Source organism: Plasmodium inui, assembly GCF_000524495.1.
Source record: "Plasmodium inui San Antonio 1 unplaced genomic scaffold supercont1.47, whole genome shotgun sequence".
Taxonomy (NCBI): Eukaryota; Apicomplexa; class Aconoidasida; order Haemosporida; family Plasmodiidae; genus Plasmodium; species Plasmodium inui.
The window spans coordinates 14,206-32,599 of record NW_008481881.1 but is presented as its reverse complement, the minus strand read 5'-3'; the positions used below and the strand labels follow the sequence as shown (position 1 = coordinate 32,599).

The 18,394-nt window shown below is 28.9% G+C and overlaps 5 protein-coding genes across 5 annotated transcripts; 3 read left to right on the top strand and 2 right to left on the bottom strand.

Annotated features, from left to right (window-relative positions):
• Window positions 1–305: 305 nt before the first annotated feature.
• Window positions 306–1,020, bottom strand: C922_05233 (hypothetical protein; the record flags this gene model as incomplete). Its single annotated transcript, XM_008820805.1, has 2 exons — window positions 306–737; window positions 907–1,020. 2 exons carry the CDS (start codon window positions 1,018–1,020, stop codon window positions 306–308), a joined length of 546 nt encoding a protein of 181 aa, XP_008819027.1.
• Window positions 1,021–2,217: 1,197 nt separating this feature from the next.
• C922_05232 (hypothetical protein) lies at window positions 2,218–6,234 on the top strand (the record flags this gene model as incomplete). Its single annotated transcript, XM_008820804.1, has 2 exons — window positions 2,218–2,292; window positions 5,986–6,234. The coding sequence occupies 2 exons, from the start codon at window positions 2,218–2,220 to the stop codon at window positions 6,232–6,234; spliced, it is 324 nt and encodes a 107-aa protein (XP_008819026.1).
• Window positions 6,235–8,110: 1,876 nt separating this feature from the next.
• On the bottom strand, window positions 8,111–9,428 carry C922_05231 (hypothetical protein; the record flags this gene model as incomplete). Its single annotated transcript, XM_008820803.1, has 2 exons — window positions 8,111–9,186; window positions 9,380–9,428. The coding sequence occupies 2 exons, from the start codon at window positions 9,426–9,428 to the stop codon at window positions 8,111–8,113; spliced, it is 1,125 nt and encodes a 374-aa protein (XP_008819025.1).
• A 1,655-nt stretch (window positions 9,429–11,083) lies between these two features.
• On the top strand, window positions 11,084–12,349 carry C922_05230 (hypothetical protein; the record flags this gene model as incomplete). The annotated part of the gene is made up of 3 exons (XM_008820802.1): window positions 11,084–11,097; window positions 11,219–11,795; window positions 12,110–12,349. 3 exons carry the CDS (start codon window positions 11,084–11,086, stop codon window positions 12,347–12,349), a joined length of 831 nt encoding a protein of 276 aa, XP_008819024.1.
• Window positions 12,350–15,155: 2,806 nt separating this feature from the next.
• C922_05229 (hypothetical protein) lies at window positions 15,156–16,082 on the top strand (the record flags this gene model as incomplete). The annotated part of the gene is made up of 2 exons (XM_008820801.1): window positions 15,156–15,224; window positions 15,345–16,082. The coding sequence occupies 2 exons, from the start codon at window positions 15,156–15,158 to the stop codon at window positions 16,080–16,082; spliced, it is 807 nt and encodes a 268-aa protein (XP_008819023.1).
• Between the last annotated feature and the right edge of the window lie 2,312 nt (window positions 16,083–18,394).

Sequence of the window (18,394 nt, the reverse complement as noted above, 5' to 3'; positions counted from 1 at the left end):
ATGCGCACTTAAACTTCTACAAATGAATACATACGAATAATTCAAACATCACAAATGTATGGATAAATAAAAATAACTCAAAAGGAATAAAAAGACATCTGAGATGTATTAATAATATCCATGTTGCGTATAATAACTCCCCAATACTAAGGTCACCGTGCATATTAAGTTTAAGACTGCCTAATGATAACAGTTTCCTGTAGAGTGTAATATCGAATAACATCATTTTCGTCCCTCACCTAATCGACGTTATGATTATCATAGAATGACATTTAGTTGCTGACTATATGTTATGTATATTGCACTTAAGAAAAATGATTACACGCATATTTTAAAAATCCTCCTACATAAAGCATTATTATATCAATTCCTTTTTCTGGTTCCTTCAAGAACAACTCTGCAAAAAGCATAGGAGTAACAGGAAAATCATCCCTTTTTGTTTTGCTCGGTTTACTTCTAGCGCCATTGACATTATTTCTTGTGCATCTAAGCTGTTTCGTATCTTCTGAAACCTTCTCATCCCTGGGTTTGTTGGTAATTCCGGAGGATGGCTTGCCATCAATTCCAGTTTTTTCGTTTTCCTGGTTTTCGCGTCTCACAGTATTTGAGCATTTTCCGCTTCCACTATCGCAGCCGGAATGTCTTTTACTGCTTGTAACTGTAGTTAATATTCTTCCATCTCTTAGATGTAACGTTCCTCCTTGGTTACTCTGATATGAATACTGTTCACCGACATTCTAAACAAAGAAATAAGTGCAGACATACATATATATATGTGTATATATATATTCGTGTGAATAAGGATACCAATGCAGATAAATATCCCTATTGTGGACATATGTTAATATTACTCAAAAGACATGAATCACACGTAATTGAAGACATCACGCATTTCAATGATCTTACGTTGCTACTGTAACCACATAGCGTCCAAATTAGTAAAAAGAAGACAAAAATTCTCATGCAACACTTGGACATCGCTATTTTTCCCCTCTTCAGGCAATTCTTTTGGGTTTGCATTTTTTGATTACTAAGATTCTTCTATCTATATTTTTTATTATATCAGTCCAACAGGCATACTTCGTTCTTTAAATAACAGCATATAAATCAGTAAACGAATAAATAAATAAAAATCCATATATACGAATTATGACCTTTGTTATAACATTTTTCGCTTTATTTTAAAGAGCGCATTAACAATTTTGGACAAAAGGGAATAATACAGACAGCAATGAAAGAACATAAAAATTTAATAACAATACGGCATAATTTTGTAATTATATAAAGAAATATGTAACTTTTCAAAGCATATTAATATTTTATGAGACAATAATACTAATTACTAAATTCTTTAGTCTTACAATTTTGTGAATATCTAATAAAAAAAAAATATAATGAATTCTTCTTTGAAAAACTCTGAAACTGAAATTACAATATGAAAAAAAAAAAAAAAAAATCAGAGTAAACCCACAAAAACATAACTGTAATTCTGAAGTAATATTTAAGAAATCACATTTCTTGGTTCCTCAAATGATGGTGGCCTATATATACAAACATTAATTTTAATTTTAGTAATGCATTATTATCATTATGTCGTAATCATTTTTTACGTATTACCTCACCTTACGTCCTGCTTATAATTAAAACATTATTAACGTGTATGACGTATAAACCTTATATAATAACGATGACGCAACTTGTTAAATCCTTTTTCCCAGAACAGTCTATGTTATTGCATTACTTATACATTTCTTGTAATTTTATGGTGCCCTTAATTATTCTGTACCATCCTATATTATAAATCCTATTATGTTATATGCATATTTATTCACATCCTGAGGTAACAGAAAATATCGGATGTTTTCAATTAAAAAACAGATTAAAAATATATGGACCCAATTTTGAAAGCGATAATTTCTAATTTATTTACGTCAAATTTTTATGAAAATAAATAACACGTAAGTGAAAGTTTTTATTCCCTTGTCATAACAGAAAAATAATTAAAGGTTTTCTAAGTTAAAAAAAAAATGATGCCAGAAAATTTCAAAATTCAGAAAAAAAAAGAAAAAAATATACTTAAAAAGGAAGATATCGCATGAATCGATCATTCCTCTTTTACAATTCTTGCATAATTACTAAAATCATTTCAATTTAACCATGAAAATAGTAATAAGCAGAATATGTCATTAAAGCATTTTTACATTCCAGCATGTAAAAATGTATTTAATTTACAATGTTTCTTGTAATAAATTACCCCAAATTAAATGCTTTAACGGAAAAATTATTCTAACTGTTAATATTCCGCACTGACAAAAATTTTTAGGAACATTCTACAGGAAACTCGCGAGCATTATACACGAATTGAGAAAATGCAGATAACTCTCTAAAAAGTTCGCGAACTACATATAATTGAATGTTTCTACCACATATTTGCATTTTCGTCTTAGTACTTAAAAGATGTTTTAGTAAAAGGGCAAGCGCTGTGAAATTATGCGCTTGTTTCAAAGTACATAGAAAAAAAGAGGGGAATAGTATTTATACAAGAAGTAGAAATAAAACGAAATATTATTACTTCATTTCTATATCTTGCAGGAAACAGAAAAAATGAATACAAGCCTTGTCTAATAATGAATGTCTTCTCCTTTACAAATAAATTCATATATAGGTACTAAATTTTTTTTACCCCCCAGAAAGATAGCTCCATTTCCTTGAGAAAAAAAAAGGTTTTCGGTGCACTCATAACTTCATAACAAAAAATCGCACATCCTTTTTGAATACTTCCATTATATAAGTACTTCAGTTTCCCTATTAAATAAGAGAATACCTAACTGATAGTAACAGTCGCTTTTCACATAATGTATCAATATAGCATATTTATAAACTTTCTTTTTTAGCGTTCCCTAAAAATGCTTCTACAGGGTACTTTATAACTGAGGTGAACGTTCATTTCAATAACTACTCCTATTATGAATATATAATGTGTTATAAACATGAAAGGAAAAAATTTATTTGTTCTTATTAATAATAACTGTAACTGCTCCAACACCTTTTGATGCATTTACTTTTAAACGTTTCCACTGACAAAAAATTTATATGAATAGTTCATTTTGTTTCGAAACTATATGTTTTAGTGAATTAATATTTAATATGCCTAATTAATCTCTAACTTTTCTGAAGAAGGTTTCGCAATTGAATAAAATATAGATATGTCTGCATTTACATGAATGTGCGCAAAGAAACATCGGTTTTCCCTTCACTGAATATAGTTATTAATTAGTCAAGTTAATATACATATATTTATTCATATACAATGAAGTGGAAAAGAGGCGCTTCGCTAATAAGATTATGCTGCGCACTAAGTCAAATGATTTAAATGCAAAAATACTTTTAACATTAGGTTTTAATCTTAAAATTAGTGCTTACGTCTTTATAGAACCCTCTTAGTAACATAAGGAGGCACAAAAGAACTACTATACCTGTGACCCCCCAAAATGGTCCTATCTTCTCGGATACATGGAGGACCTAGAAATATGCATTAGCAAGGCCACTACTGAATATGAATAAAGAAACTGGACATCTTTTAAGATAATATAACAAATTATTCTGAATCTATCTGCATATCCCCCTAATACAATATAGACAGAAATAATTGAATTCATAGGTAAACCAGTGATTTAATGATAATTTATTCTTCTATCACCTTTTTCTAAGAAAAGAATATTATATAGTCATAGCCTTACGGTTCTATATACATTTAATATGGAAATGTGTCCTTATGATGTTTTTACATTTCACCTCTGAAATCCTATTCTACAGTTAGGCATGAGATTACTACTAAATAGGTTTAACACGCAAGTGCAGTACAAAAACGTTCCAGCGGAATAGGTTACACTATGGCTACAGAAATGGTTTGGCACCGTTTTTATGCATACACGCTTGTAGAAATAAATACAGCCCGCTGTTCTTTCTAATGGTACATATGATTACATAGCAAGTAGTACAATTTCTCCATAATGAAAGAATCCTTAAAACACAAATGAGTACACTTACGTTTATGATATGATATTTTTTCACCACACAAGTTGCTAATCAACTTAACGTTTACCACGTAGGGCCTGTAAAAAAAAAAAAAAGATAACATTGATAAGAACAAATACATAATTTCGCATAAAAGTATGAACCTTCAACCTGCAAATTAATAAGTCTGTTAATTTTAACTACTCCCGATATAAGAATGGTTTATTTTCTTTTCTTAAATATGTACATTTTTTCTTATTACAGAAATATTCCTTCTAAGGATTTTAGTATTTCATTCATGTACGCTGCTTCAGCTTCTTCCTCTTGTATCCAAGGACGGCAAGTATAATAAAAGAAAAAAAAAACAATATTTTCACGTTACATATCTGAGGTTTAGCAATTCTCTTTCTTACTGTACTATTTGAGTTCATAAATTTCCCATACACACAAAAAGGTAGGTACAAGAAACAAGAATAAATTACCATGTTACCAATTCGTTAATAATATATGACTGTCTTTATTGGAATACAAAGCATTTAATAGAAAATTCAAGAGAACATAACAGAAAAAATTGAGCATGAAACCTGTTTGTGCTTTATTCATTAGAAACGTTGAATTTGATTTATATTTTAACTTGTAAAACAATGTGTTACATTAAGAATGTATAAAATTAAAGATATTTTTTAACTCTTTTCTCTTTTTTATTTTTCTATTCTCTCCTTTGCACTTACAGGAATAGTGGGCAGAGAAGAAAAAGAAGAATCCGCCCATGAAAGAAATTATGTCCTTAGGAAATATTTTTCAAATTTGTTGCATTGTAATTGTAACTTTGAGTATTTAAAAATGATAGCATATATATATATATGCAATCATTTTTTTCTTCTTCTTTTGTCAATGTAAATTGTAAGAATAACATAAAATCTACATTACTAGTGTAAAACGGTATACTCGTTTCTATTATATCGCACTTGCCTTATAATTTACATTTACCTCTGTAGAAGGACTCCACCTATTTCTTATTCCTTTCTTAGTGATACTGATCGTGTTCCTCACTTGTCCAATAGCATATGAGGTTTTGTGAAGTATAAATCGCTGTACATTTTCAAAACTCCATATGAAAGACGCTATTAACTAAATAAACGAAATTTTTAAATAAACGAAATTTTCAAATAGACGAAATTCTCTCAATATTTCTAAATTATACATAATCAGGTATTTCTTGTAAAGATATTTTTGCCCTCCTTTGTTGTTAAATATATCTGCTGATGTGAAATTTGATTCAGTTCTGATGAAGGCAAAATATTCTTTGCACTTTTCAAAAGAGACGTGGCAAAAAATATATAATACACATATATATATACTCGTGACTAATCCGTCCTATTGAGTTCTACAAGGGATTTATTCATTTCGAAACCTCTTTTTTTTCGTTTCAAAAGTGGTCTCCAATTTTAAAGAAATTACATATAAGTAAGAAATAAAAAAAAACATACAAACATATGTTCTGTTTCGTCAGTACGTTTACTTCTACACCGCTAACGACATCAGCTAGGCATTTGTTTTCAGTATGATAAAAATTGAATTTAACCATACTACGATGAACTATAAGTTTTTTATATTTTCACTTCTGATGAGAATTCATTACAATTGAAATAAAAATGCATGACTCCACAAATGCACATGTACACATATATCCTTCGTTCCCTTTAAATCATCATATTGATCATATATTTTGGAAAGTTCGGCACGATAATGTACAGAATAAGAACACATACCTGAAGGGACGATTTCGCACAAGAACTAGCAGAATGTTGAAAGGAAGAAAAGCAATATAAGTGTCCAAAAAGATATGCATATTCAAAGGAAAGAATAACAGATATATTAGAACCTGATGATTGTAACGTTAGAAGACAATTTAATCCACTTGTGTATAATGACGACTTTCTAAATCTAGATAATCAATTAAGCTAGGATGGAAAATTTCAGAAATCAGTTAAGCAATTCAAATTTGTACACATCATTCACACACAATTTGATTCATTAAACAAAAGTGATGATATAAAGAGCTCATTTAATTTATCGCAGTCCGTGAATGATGATGAGCATGATTTAGTCGATGACATAAAAGGTGACATCACTCTTGAGGATTCAAGTTTCGATTTAAAATCTAACAATTATTTCGAAGCAAGAAATAAGCTAAGAAAAAAAAGGATATCTTAATATACCGCAAGAAGCAGGTAATATAGAAATAACCCATGATTCAATTATTCTTGAATTCTTAGAAAAACCTGATTCTAACTTTGAATGAGAAATATTCCCTTCAGTGAAAAAAGATAACAAATATTATCTGAGTAAGCACAGAGCCCGAAATTTATGCAGCTCTTTAGAAATAAATAAAACATTTATGCCATTCGCAGTTAACGGGTTCATAATAATTATATGCGCATTCGATGGCTCAGACCTATGTGTTTGTACACTTCAAATATTAGGATTCTTGATGGCAATTTACTTTAAGTATCGAAAACATAAGTTTCACAAAGTTTTCAAACGAAGGAAAAATGCACCACATATGCGTCACTAGATGCAATCCACTATTTTGAATACGCTTAAAATGTGATATAGGATTCGAAGCAAAAATTTTTTTTCTCGCGACATTTTTAATATCAAATTATTTGCTCTCTCCTGCTGTTCTCTTAAAAGGTTCATTTAATAAAAATTTTTAATTTCCTCCTTGAAATATATAACCATACAGATGCTACACTTCCACTTATGCAGCTTTAATTTCTTTAATTGTTATGCCAAAGGGAATTTGTTCGCTATATTTTCTGCCTTCTTTTACTATATTATATTTTGACGAATTTGTTGCTGCTTTCCTCTGTAATAGCTATGTGTTGGGAACTTCCTAAATTCCATTTTTTCAATGGACAATGAAAACGTTAACTATTCGGTAACTTTAAATTATACGCATTTTTTACAAGTGACCTATCCACGTCTTGGAAACATCTTTCTATTATTATGTATCCTTCTTCTATCATGCTTGTTGATTAAAATATAAACGTTCTAATTGCAGAAAGTTCATACGCAACCTTCTCATTTTGCGTTTTTCTCCTTTTTCTTTTCTCATGTGGGTCTTGGAGTCCTGATGAAGACCCTTATTTTTCAATCAGTTTGCATACATTGTCCCACTTTTCCTGGCCTAAAACTATGTTACGGATTAAATTTAATTTGGTATTCTCCTGTTTTTGTTTATTTCTTTCTTATGTCACAATTGTTTAAAGAAAAAAATAAAAATTATCACTTGGGTGTATTCTACATTGAATATTAATTAGGATGATGAATAAGTAACTTTTTATTTTTCCCTCGAATTCGTACATCATAATGTTCCATAAAATATTTTTATCTATTTTTACATAACTAATTCCTATGTGAACTTTATGGACAATCCATTACTGTATACTCTGTTCGTTGTGGCTTAAAAAATTTTTATGTGTTGCTAAAGGAAAAAGTCATTAGAACTGGCACATGCGTTAATTATGTCCAAGAAAATTGGGATAAGAAAAAAAGACAACATAAAAAAATACATAAGGGATGTTTTAAACAAAAATATACAAATATAAGTAAAAGTGCAAGTATATGGGGAAGTACCTACACACACATAAATATACATGTTCAACTTTTATTCTGCTTCTTATTTAGAAACAAAAGGGCGAAAATATGCCAATATGATTCCTTAAATATATTCAAATAGATGAGTAATAAACAAAGAGAAGTTGACTTATACGGCTAAAATTCATTTATGAAATATTTCAACATAAGTAACTATTGTCTTCCCTACCTCCCATCGGCATATTTATAATGGTACCTATATATATTATGTGAAATTGTGTCCCCCAATTCGATGAGTTTACTTACACAGTTTGATAAATATGCAGATGCGGATCAAGGCAGATGTCTGTAACTAATCTTTCTTTTTTTCCCTTACATACGCGAGAACCATTTTTGTTAGGCAGTAATAGAATATTTATGCCTTTTCTTTACCCATTGAGGTCTACATTTTTTTCTTACATTTTCTTGCTTTTTCTTCTAAATAAACTTTCTAGCGTTGTTCTATTTCTTGCCTCATTCTAATCCAGGTACATCTTACATCTCTTATAAAAGTAATATATGCTTCCTTTGAGCCACAGATTTTAGCAATAATATGGTATAATTCCTCATAAATTTTTCGTTCTTTGTGCATTAGCTCATCTATGACAGAAGCTAAGACTTTCAACCACTGCTTAGTTTTATACGAATCTGGTATCCTGGAATCATCTGCGTAATCATGCCAATACGACATTAAACCTTGCAATGTATCAAAGAACTTATTTCTCTCTATCATATTGACAAGAAGGAATGTATTAAGCATATCAGTATCTTGCACCAAATCATCTAAATTCTCCAGCATGGCATCCACATCGTGCTGTGATATACTACAAGCACTATTTTGGGAACTCTTTTTATATGTTTCATGAGAACATACCCCTTTATTGGTCTGCGTGTTACCCATATCATTAACTCGAGATATAAAATTATTTGTATTATCAGCCTCTGCAGCTTCCCCATCCTCTGAGTATCCCCACATTATATTATCAGGCCAATCCAAGCTGCCATCATTAGTATCAGGACATGTTTCCTCTTTGTGGACATTGTACATATAGGGCTCACCATTGTAGTATTCTCCGTTTGCGTAATTATGGTTGTTGCCTTCTCCATCTGCGTATGTTTGATCCTTCCTGTTATTTTCATCATATATCTCCTCACCATAATAACATCCATATCCATCAGTGTAACTCGTATCAATATATTGCCCATTTTGTACCTTATATTCATCATAATTTTCCTGTTCCTCAATATATTGTTCACGATTATTATTGCGTTTACCATTCTTTTTTACAGAAGTTCTTTTATTTTTCTTATGGTTCCTAACCATGTAACCCTCAGAACCACGTGCATCCTCTTGAAGATCAATTAAATCTCTAGAATTACATTCGTCATGACTGTTGTTTGATGTATTTTCAAAATCGTTTCTTCCATTGTGGTCTGCAATTTTATGTTTTCCATGACCTTTTCTCGTTTTTCTAAAAAAAGATTCAGTTAACAATCTTGAGCATCGCTCACTACCGTATTGTGACTCTGAGAATGTATTACCATAATGTGGGTATTTATTCTATAAAAGAAAATTTAAATAAAAGTAAGAAAAAAAATGAAAGAAGTTATTAATAATGATGTTAATATTGAATGGACTTACAAAAATGGAGCAGGAAATGATTAAAACGAATAATAGAAAAAGCGCCTAACCATTAATGAAAATTGCATTTAATCTTACCTGTAAACAAAGACATAGTAATGCGGCCATCACCACCGTTATGTATCATGATGGTACAAATCGCCTGTAACCCGTTATATTCATTCTATTGGGCATTCCTACTGAAGTGTTATTAATAGAACAAAATTTCATGAGTCTTCATGCGGAATAAGGAAGCTAAAACTTCTTCCTTTAAAGTGTAAACTCCTTCTCTTCTACAACATTCAATATGAAATATACTGATGTACCTAAGAAGAAATATAAAGGTCAAAAGTCCAAATTAAATTGTCCACTTAAACTATACTAATCATTCGTATGGACTCCTAAATAAATATATATCCTGCCTATTTAAATTATGCACTGCACAACATCTTCTTAACTAATTGTATTTTATTATAAGTAAGGGTATTATTACCTTGCTGCACTTGTAACAATAAGGAAAAAATGTGAGCCACCTTTTCCTTGGAAACAGCTTTTAGATAAGCTTTTATAAATTGGATAAAATACATAAATAAAAAATATGTACAAAACTGTTAAACCTATATAATAGGCATTTTCTAACCTCTTTTTCTCTCTCTTACCAATTTAATAAAAAAATATAGAAAAATGTTATTTACTACTCTTTATTTTACCAACCTTTCTCTTTTTTGTTTTTCTTTTTCTTTTACTATTTAAAAAGATTGTGCTACAGTAATTTTTCACATAAGAACAATTTAAATTCTTGTATTCTCTTAATTTTTTTTTTTTCCGCTTTAGCTACTCCGTGTAAGAATATTTCATCGAATTCGATTATTTTAAAAAAATAAACTAATTATTTTATTATAAATTAAACACAGAATAAAAACTTTGAGTAAACGAAAAAATACAGTCAATAATTTTTCCTGATTGTAAATTTTACAAGTCACCGTGGATTCAATCAAACGATAACACTCTTCGACTGAGACGACAATTTAAAAATGCTTCATGAATTACCCATAATTACATACAACGCGTAATTTACTTCTTTAACAATATATAAATGTGTCCCATTGTTTATATATTCTCTACGTATATTTTTTCCATCTATTCTGTTCCATTTGTATATCTGCTCTTCGTATATATATTTTTTAGTAATATAAAATAATTCTTTACAGAAATACGAAGGGAATCGGAGTTAAGTTTTGTCCGTATTCGAATATTATTTCCTTGCCTTTTTGTTTTTATTTATACCTTCTAATTTTCATTTTCTCCGCCTACTTCTCTAAAAATAGATAGTAATTTATTCACAAAGAAAATCGCTCCCCCTTCCCAAAAAAAAAAAAGAGCAAAGGAAATTAGTACTATTTCGTTTGTAACCAAAAGATAAAAAGAAAATTACTTATTTTCTTTTTTTTAAATATAAATAATAGATGATTGTAAGCAAAACGACTTATACTATAAATGAATTAATATAATAATTTCTCCGTTTTTTTTTCTCTTTTTTGTCTTTTTATAAACTATTAATTCGTTTTTAATTTTTCTATAATTATTTGTTAATTCTCTATATATTTAGTAGAAATGAACTGATAAAAAAAAAGGTTGGCAGTTTTTAGCTCTGTAAGATTTTTAAAGTATATATAGAAAACATAACCACCTTGTTTAGTTCAGAAATAAGGAATCCTTTTATGAAATATATGAAAAAAGGAAAAATACCTCTTTCTTTCCTCATGAAAATACTTTTATTCTTTCTCTTAATTACTGCACAAAATGGATCCAGTTGTGTAAGACAAAAGATAAAAAAAAAAAAACTCTATTAGACTGTTCTTGCTTTATATTCTATATATAACCTTATACATTCCCGATAGATTTCATTCATACATTTTTTATTATTACATAATACAGAGACAAGAAAAATCATACATTTTCAAAATGCAATAACAACCACTTGATTACTTTGCAGAATGGAAAAAAGGAATCCTCCGGTGAACAAATTAACGCAAAACAAACATTAGATTTAATAGTGTCGAGAACATTAGCAGAAGATGGCGCAAATGAATATGCTGAAGAAGGATTATCAGAAGAAGAGGAACAAGCTGTACAACAAGAAGGAGAAGAAGCTGCCGAGGGTGAGGAAATCGCTGAAATAGAAAGAGACGGTGAAGGAGAAACGGCCACAGTAGGAGAAGAAACTGTACAAGGCGAAGAAGTTCCCCAAGGTCAAGAAGTCACGAAGGGAGAAGAAACCGCAGAAGGAGAGGAAACTGTAGAAGGCGAAAAATTCTTAGAATATGAAGACGTAACAACATTCGTTGAAACTGTGGAAAAAAAAGAAGAATCAAAAGAAGTAGAACCATTAAGAAAACCACCATTCAAACCATTTTTTGCAGTGGACGATAAATATTTGAAAACTTTGGAAGACATTGCTCAATCCTTTTTAATGGAATTACAACAGGCATCAAGTACATGTAAAGAAAAGGATGTAAAAAAAAGAGCCAAGAAACATACGAACAAACTTGCAAAAGAATACGCAAAAATTTTTAAACAAAAATAAAATACACGATTACTAAAAGGACCTAATTTTTATTCGGTTCATTAAGAACTGCAATGCACACAATAACGGTCCCTATATTTTTATATAATTATAAATTATGCAAAATGCCCATATATTTTTTTATCATTCATACAAAATTATACAATATCCTTCCGGGCACATAGGCATAAATAAGTGTAAACTCTAATGAGAATAAATTATATGTTTTTTCCATTAATGCATTACAATCATAATGAAATGAGAAAACGAAGAACAAGAGGAAGAACAAGAACAAGAAAAACAAGAAGAACAAGAAGAACAAGAAGAACAACAAGAAGAACAACAATCATAACAAGAACAACAAGAGCAACAAGAAGAACAACAACAACAAGAAGAGCAACAAGAAGAGCAACAAGAACAACAACAATCATAACAACAAAAAGAAAAATACAATAAAAAAAGAAAAAACGAATATGAAGATTCTATGTATTGAAAAAGACTAGACATGATGATACAGAAACAAAAGGAAAAACGAATTTATTTCTAAAAGCAGGAATAAAGAAATAAACGCTTAAAATAGGAATGGACTAAATTTGCAATATTGAAGAGCAATAATAAATAGACTCCGTAAGTACTTGACCAGCTCTACAATTTACATTCACGCACACATGGCTGTTTCTTAAAATGAATTTATTTTCATATATGCTATTTTTGCAGAGGTACCGTATATATATGTATACGTTTGTATGGTTTTTTACAATGTCTATATACCCATACATGTATAATGTAATATGCGGAAATGTCAATAAGGCACATGGCTAAGAAAATATGTTTTGTTCTAATTCATATATAAGTGGGCACATAAAATCTCATGAACATAATTTATTAACGAATTAGAAGCAGAAGTGATTGACTGTGTTTAATTATAATTTGAATTATAATTCCAGAATGGGAAAAACATGTTTTAACTTGTGCCTTTCAAAAGATAGGCAGTAAATCTATATTTTCACTATTAAGAAAAGATCCGTATTAGTCTCTTTTAATTTAAATATGGAATATGTAACATAAGTGCAGTTAAAAAAAAACAGAAAAGGGTAATGATAATACGATATTCGTATTAATACAGTTCGTTCTTTATTTTAATTGCCCATAAGGCATAAACCAAGGAGAAATTCCGGACATTATTTCATGGGCGAATAAAATATATTTAGCAGCTGGATATCATGATATTTAAACTTTCTATTTAAAAGATTGTCAATATCAAATAAAAATCTTGTTCTTAGTATCCAAAAATTATTCCTGTCCCTTGCGAAGCTTTTCGTTTCAACCTTCAGATAATAGAAAAAATAAAAGAAAGGAATAATTAAGCCACATGCTCTTTTTTTTTCACCTTCATGCCCTTCCATAATTATGTAGGATCTCTAATATAGGGTGCATAGTTAGCAAAAGTGGAAAAAAAGAAATAAAGTAATTTCGGTAAATGAAAAGACTTGTGTAAAATCTCTACTGTCCTATAAAACAATATAAACCGAAAATTGTGTGATTGTATAAGTACATATCAATAAGATATTTTTTTGAATATTCGATTCCTCTTTTTCATTATAACTAAATTCAACGAACTATAGAACACAATAATAGTACAGGGAAACCGTGAATTCCCGTATTCACCTTCAACCATCACATATAAAAGTGAAAATCTAGATGTATCTCTTTATAACTTCCTATTCCTTATTGAAAATTTTGATATTATTTTATTTCTACTACTTTGTTTTCGTATACCTATGTTTGATTATGTCTGGAAAAAATTATTTCTTACTAATATATTAATGTGTAAGAAAAAATGTAGGGGCTTTCAAAACGCTTACCATTGCAACTATTCAAGATCATAGGAGTTAAATAATTTATATTATTTAAAATAATTTCTTCTTTATATTAATTTTTCAAATGAAACGATTTTATTATTATTTCTTTTTTTTTTTTTTTAAACAAAAATCATAAAAGATTTCCTATTTAATTATCAGCATACTATATAATGAAAAATGATCAATTTTCTTGTTCTTTTTTCGTTTTCATCATTTTAAAACATTTCCTTCATTTCTCTTTCATTGCGAAGGAAATGTAATGCAGCCTCTACAACATTATGCTGACTGGGTGCAGTGATAAGTGTTTATATTTACAATCATTAGAGGAACTTAAATGAACCAATGATATAGTAAAAAGGAGTGATTTGCCATTAGTCATACTTTTGTCATGGAAGAAACGAAATTCACTCATAATTAACAAAGGATATGTAAAAGACATGGATGTTGTCTCCCTATTGAGTATTTTATTAAGATGGCTTTGTCAGTATTCCTCCTAATGTCATATACGCAGAATGTACGTATGAGTATCTATATATATATTACCACGGGGAAAACAAACTTATATCAGCATCCCCCTTTTGACATGTGTAACAGGTTTCATCCAATAATTTTTCACTAGGTTATTCTGCTTTTTTACTGTTGTTCTACATCTTTAATCCATTTTTTTATTTTGCCAAACACAGAGAATAAAGGTAAAACAAAGCTGGCTATGCATCAAAAGAATGCGAAAAAAAATATATAAATAATTCATAAATCGCTGTTAAAAAACATAATCATAATTTTGTTTATATAAACGAAGTCATATATATAATAGATAAGTTCACCCGTGAGCAAACATGGAATACATTTACAACATGTGTAGATATTTTTACAAATGCACTTTTAAAAAAAAACAAAAAAAAAAACAATACAGAAATAATTCACTAAGTGCTCCGTTATCCCATAAATTCATAAAAAAAAAAAAAAAATAAATGTTTTTTTCTGCAGAGCAATTATATAAAAATATAGTAAATAAATAGAAGAAATATTTTCTTAGTTGTTTTTTTTTTTTTGTCTCGTATACTTGCAACTTCTTTTATCCTGTCAACAGAAAAATTCGAAGTTCAAATAACGAATTTCATTAAGGATTAAAAAATTCCACTCCATAGTGGCTTTTAATTTTTGTGATTATTATATACTACATTTTATAATAACAATTCATTGTAATAAAAATAGTAATAATGTATTTCTAACCAAATACCGAATAAATGAATCTATCATTATATGTATATGCCTTCACATAATCTTAGACAAATAAGAAGCACAGAAAGAAGAAAAAAAAAATACATAAACAACATACAAATAATTAAACATAACAGAGAAGTAGCATTTTTCGAAATACATTAATAATACAACGTAGCAACCAAATTGATATTGTCATAAAATATTAAAAAACAAATTTATGAAAATGCTCATGTCCCAGTGTCTCGCCCTATTTACTATCCTATATGTCTGCTATTTAAGAAATAATATTATAGTAAGATAAAAATTGCTTCTAGGCAAATATGCACAAAGAATAAATGAATTCATTAATTATGTCTAACATTTTAAGTTCATATTACGAACAAGTATACATACATCTTAAAATTTTATTTAGTCATCTCACCATGGAAGGTGTTTGGCTCTAGACGAAGCAGAACTTGAAAATCTCATGGACTTACATGACATAGAAACAGTACAAGGTACTAGTGGTGAATTGAATAACGGATCTAATGACCAATTAAGTGAGGAGTGGGATACCTGCAAGATAGCTCTTGAGGAAGAATTTCAAAACTTTATGGTGTCTTTAGAAAATAATATAGACGACACATTGCTAGAGGGAAAAAATGAATGGGATGAATGGATCCAAAAAATGCAGTATAAATGGTCACATTATCATGAATTAATGAGCGAAACATATAAATCTTATATCTATGAAAGAAGCGCAACCTGGAGTGAAAATGATTGGAAACGTTACATAGAAATAGATTGGCATAGATGGATAAATAATATTGAAGATGATCTCAGTAAATTAATACAAGAGAGATGGGAACAATGGAAAGCACACCAAATGATGACATGGTTAATGAGCAATTGGAAAGATGAAAAACAGAATTATATTGATAAATTAGAATCCAGAAAATATTCAAATACGATAGAAATGAAACTTTTTATGAAGAAGTGTAATAAAATAATTCAATGGAAAACAGAAAAATGGGAAAGTTGGATACAAGATAAAGAGGATTTCATTACAAATCTTAAGAACGAAAAATTCTTACAATGGAAAGATGATTACTACTTTTTATTTAATAATTGCAGAAGCGACTTTATTGAAAATTGGATAAACAAAAAATAGTGGATTTTATGAAGTGCAAGCAGAACAAACTGATGTTGCAAACGTGCGCCTAAACGAATAATTCAGGGAATGCAAAAGTAAGCCTTACTACGTTGTTACAACTTCCCTCAATTTAATTAGGAAAATTTTCATGTCAATCTATGAGAAGGAGAAGGGATGGAAAGATAAAATAATAAAATAAAAAACAACAAAATAAAACAAAATAACAACTAAAAAGACACAAAAACAAACACCAAAATGTGAAAAGGCCAAGAACATAAAGAAATTCATACTGACAGTTACATTACAATAACTTCGTGTAGAGATAGGGCGAATAAGAAATATTGAACCGCTTATACATTCATAAAGAAAATTTTTACGAAATTTAACATAGTCGAAATAAATCTGCAATAACAATGTTTCCATCCTTAAACTTATGATAAAATAGCGCGTAAATAACATTATAAGTTCCCTTTTGACGTTTTATCCATATTATGAAACCTTCCATTATAATACAAAATATGGTGTACATCTTCCTTCAGGCTTTATTTTTTTATGCAACACCTCCTTAGTATTACAAACAATGCTTTTTTTTTTTTTTTTTGTCTTTTTGTTTTTCTAATGACAAGTAGTAAATTACGCCTATGTAAAATACACGTAATAGGCCAATTATGACGTTTTTATTTTCTTCGAGCTCTGCAACAACATCTATTAATAAAGAATTACTGACATTATTTGTTGAATTTAAAAATTTATAAAAGCACCATTCAAAAAAATTACCTAGCTAAATCATAACACCAAAATGCTTTAAATGACTTCTTCGAGGTATCTTTTTACGAGGCATCAGATATTTGGCAGCGTCTTTGTGCTTTAATGGGAGATACACATTAGACAGCGCAAGTACATAATTATATAAATATGTATATATACCTAAGAATTACGTTTATGTTGTTTAACTTTTAAACGTGCAACATGAAGTTGCTAAAAGGTATCCATCAATTTTTGACACACCCATTTTTGAAGTAAAATAATTAGCCCAATAAATAAACTACAAGTCCCATTCAAAAACAGAGTGAGAAGTTAATGAGATGTTGTTACAACTTTTCAAATGTAGTAAATGTCATGCTTGTGCGACTGCTTTAAAACGCCAATCAGAATAACACCATTTGTTGCATTTAATGAGGATTAAACCTCTTAACAATTGTTAACAAGAATAAAATGAGACTTGGGAATAGTAACTTTTACAACATCTTCCCAGATGTGTATTACAGGACGATGGCTTCAACCCAACTGCTGGAGGTACTGATGCTTTTCAATAATAGTTTAAAGAAAGAACAGAAATTAAATATGAAATGTATCTTATGTGGCAAATAAAACCATACATACGTCATATATGTGCAACGAAAATGAAAAAAACTTTAATGTTTCCTTAAAGCAAATGTAAAGATAGTTACCTGTGTATATAACTCTCATCATTATAGGGAATTTACGCTTGAAAAACGTTCTTTAATAATGCTTGTTTTTGAACAACATATATTTCTATATTGTTCCTTCTACACTATTAATTATTATTGAAACATTTTTACACATTTACCATAATTAAATTATCAAGTTTTTAATAAAACCTTTTTAGATTTCTGTCCACAATTCTTAGAAAAAGAAAATTTTAGCTCTTTCTCTTGAAGATGTTTTCTTTTCAGAATTTTTCTTCATTTTTAATTTTTCACCCTTATAATTTTTTTAATTATAGCGCTTATTTTTCGTTTTTCTCATTTAGCAGTATTTTTATTCAGCTACATAAACTAACGAATGTGAATTTAGAAACTTGAGCTAAATGCAAGAAAGATTTTTGAAATAGAAAAATAAACACCTGCACGAGGGGTAACGGGGTAATATATGACATTACTGTTAGACAATACGTATTTCTATCATGATGTTATTTTGTAGATGATGGTATATAAAAAAAAAAAAAGAAAGAACATATTCATGATTAAATCTATGGTTTAACTAATTTTTATTTTAAAAAATATGTAATTAAAAAAGGTTTAATAATGGACACAACATATAAATACAGACGAAAAATAACATTTAAATAAATGCCAATTTATTCTATAATTTTTTACTTTTTTTTAGCAATCTCAATTTTTTACATCATCAGAACCAATTTTATCTCTAATGGTTTTCTGTAATTTTTGGCTCCCTAAATACTTTTTACAAACATTTAGGTGGTCCGTTTGTTATTATTCATTTTTCTATATTAAACGATACCATTTAACTTTTCCCATTTTTTTTTTCAAATTAAAATATATATTTTTTATTTTTATAAACTTATT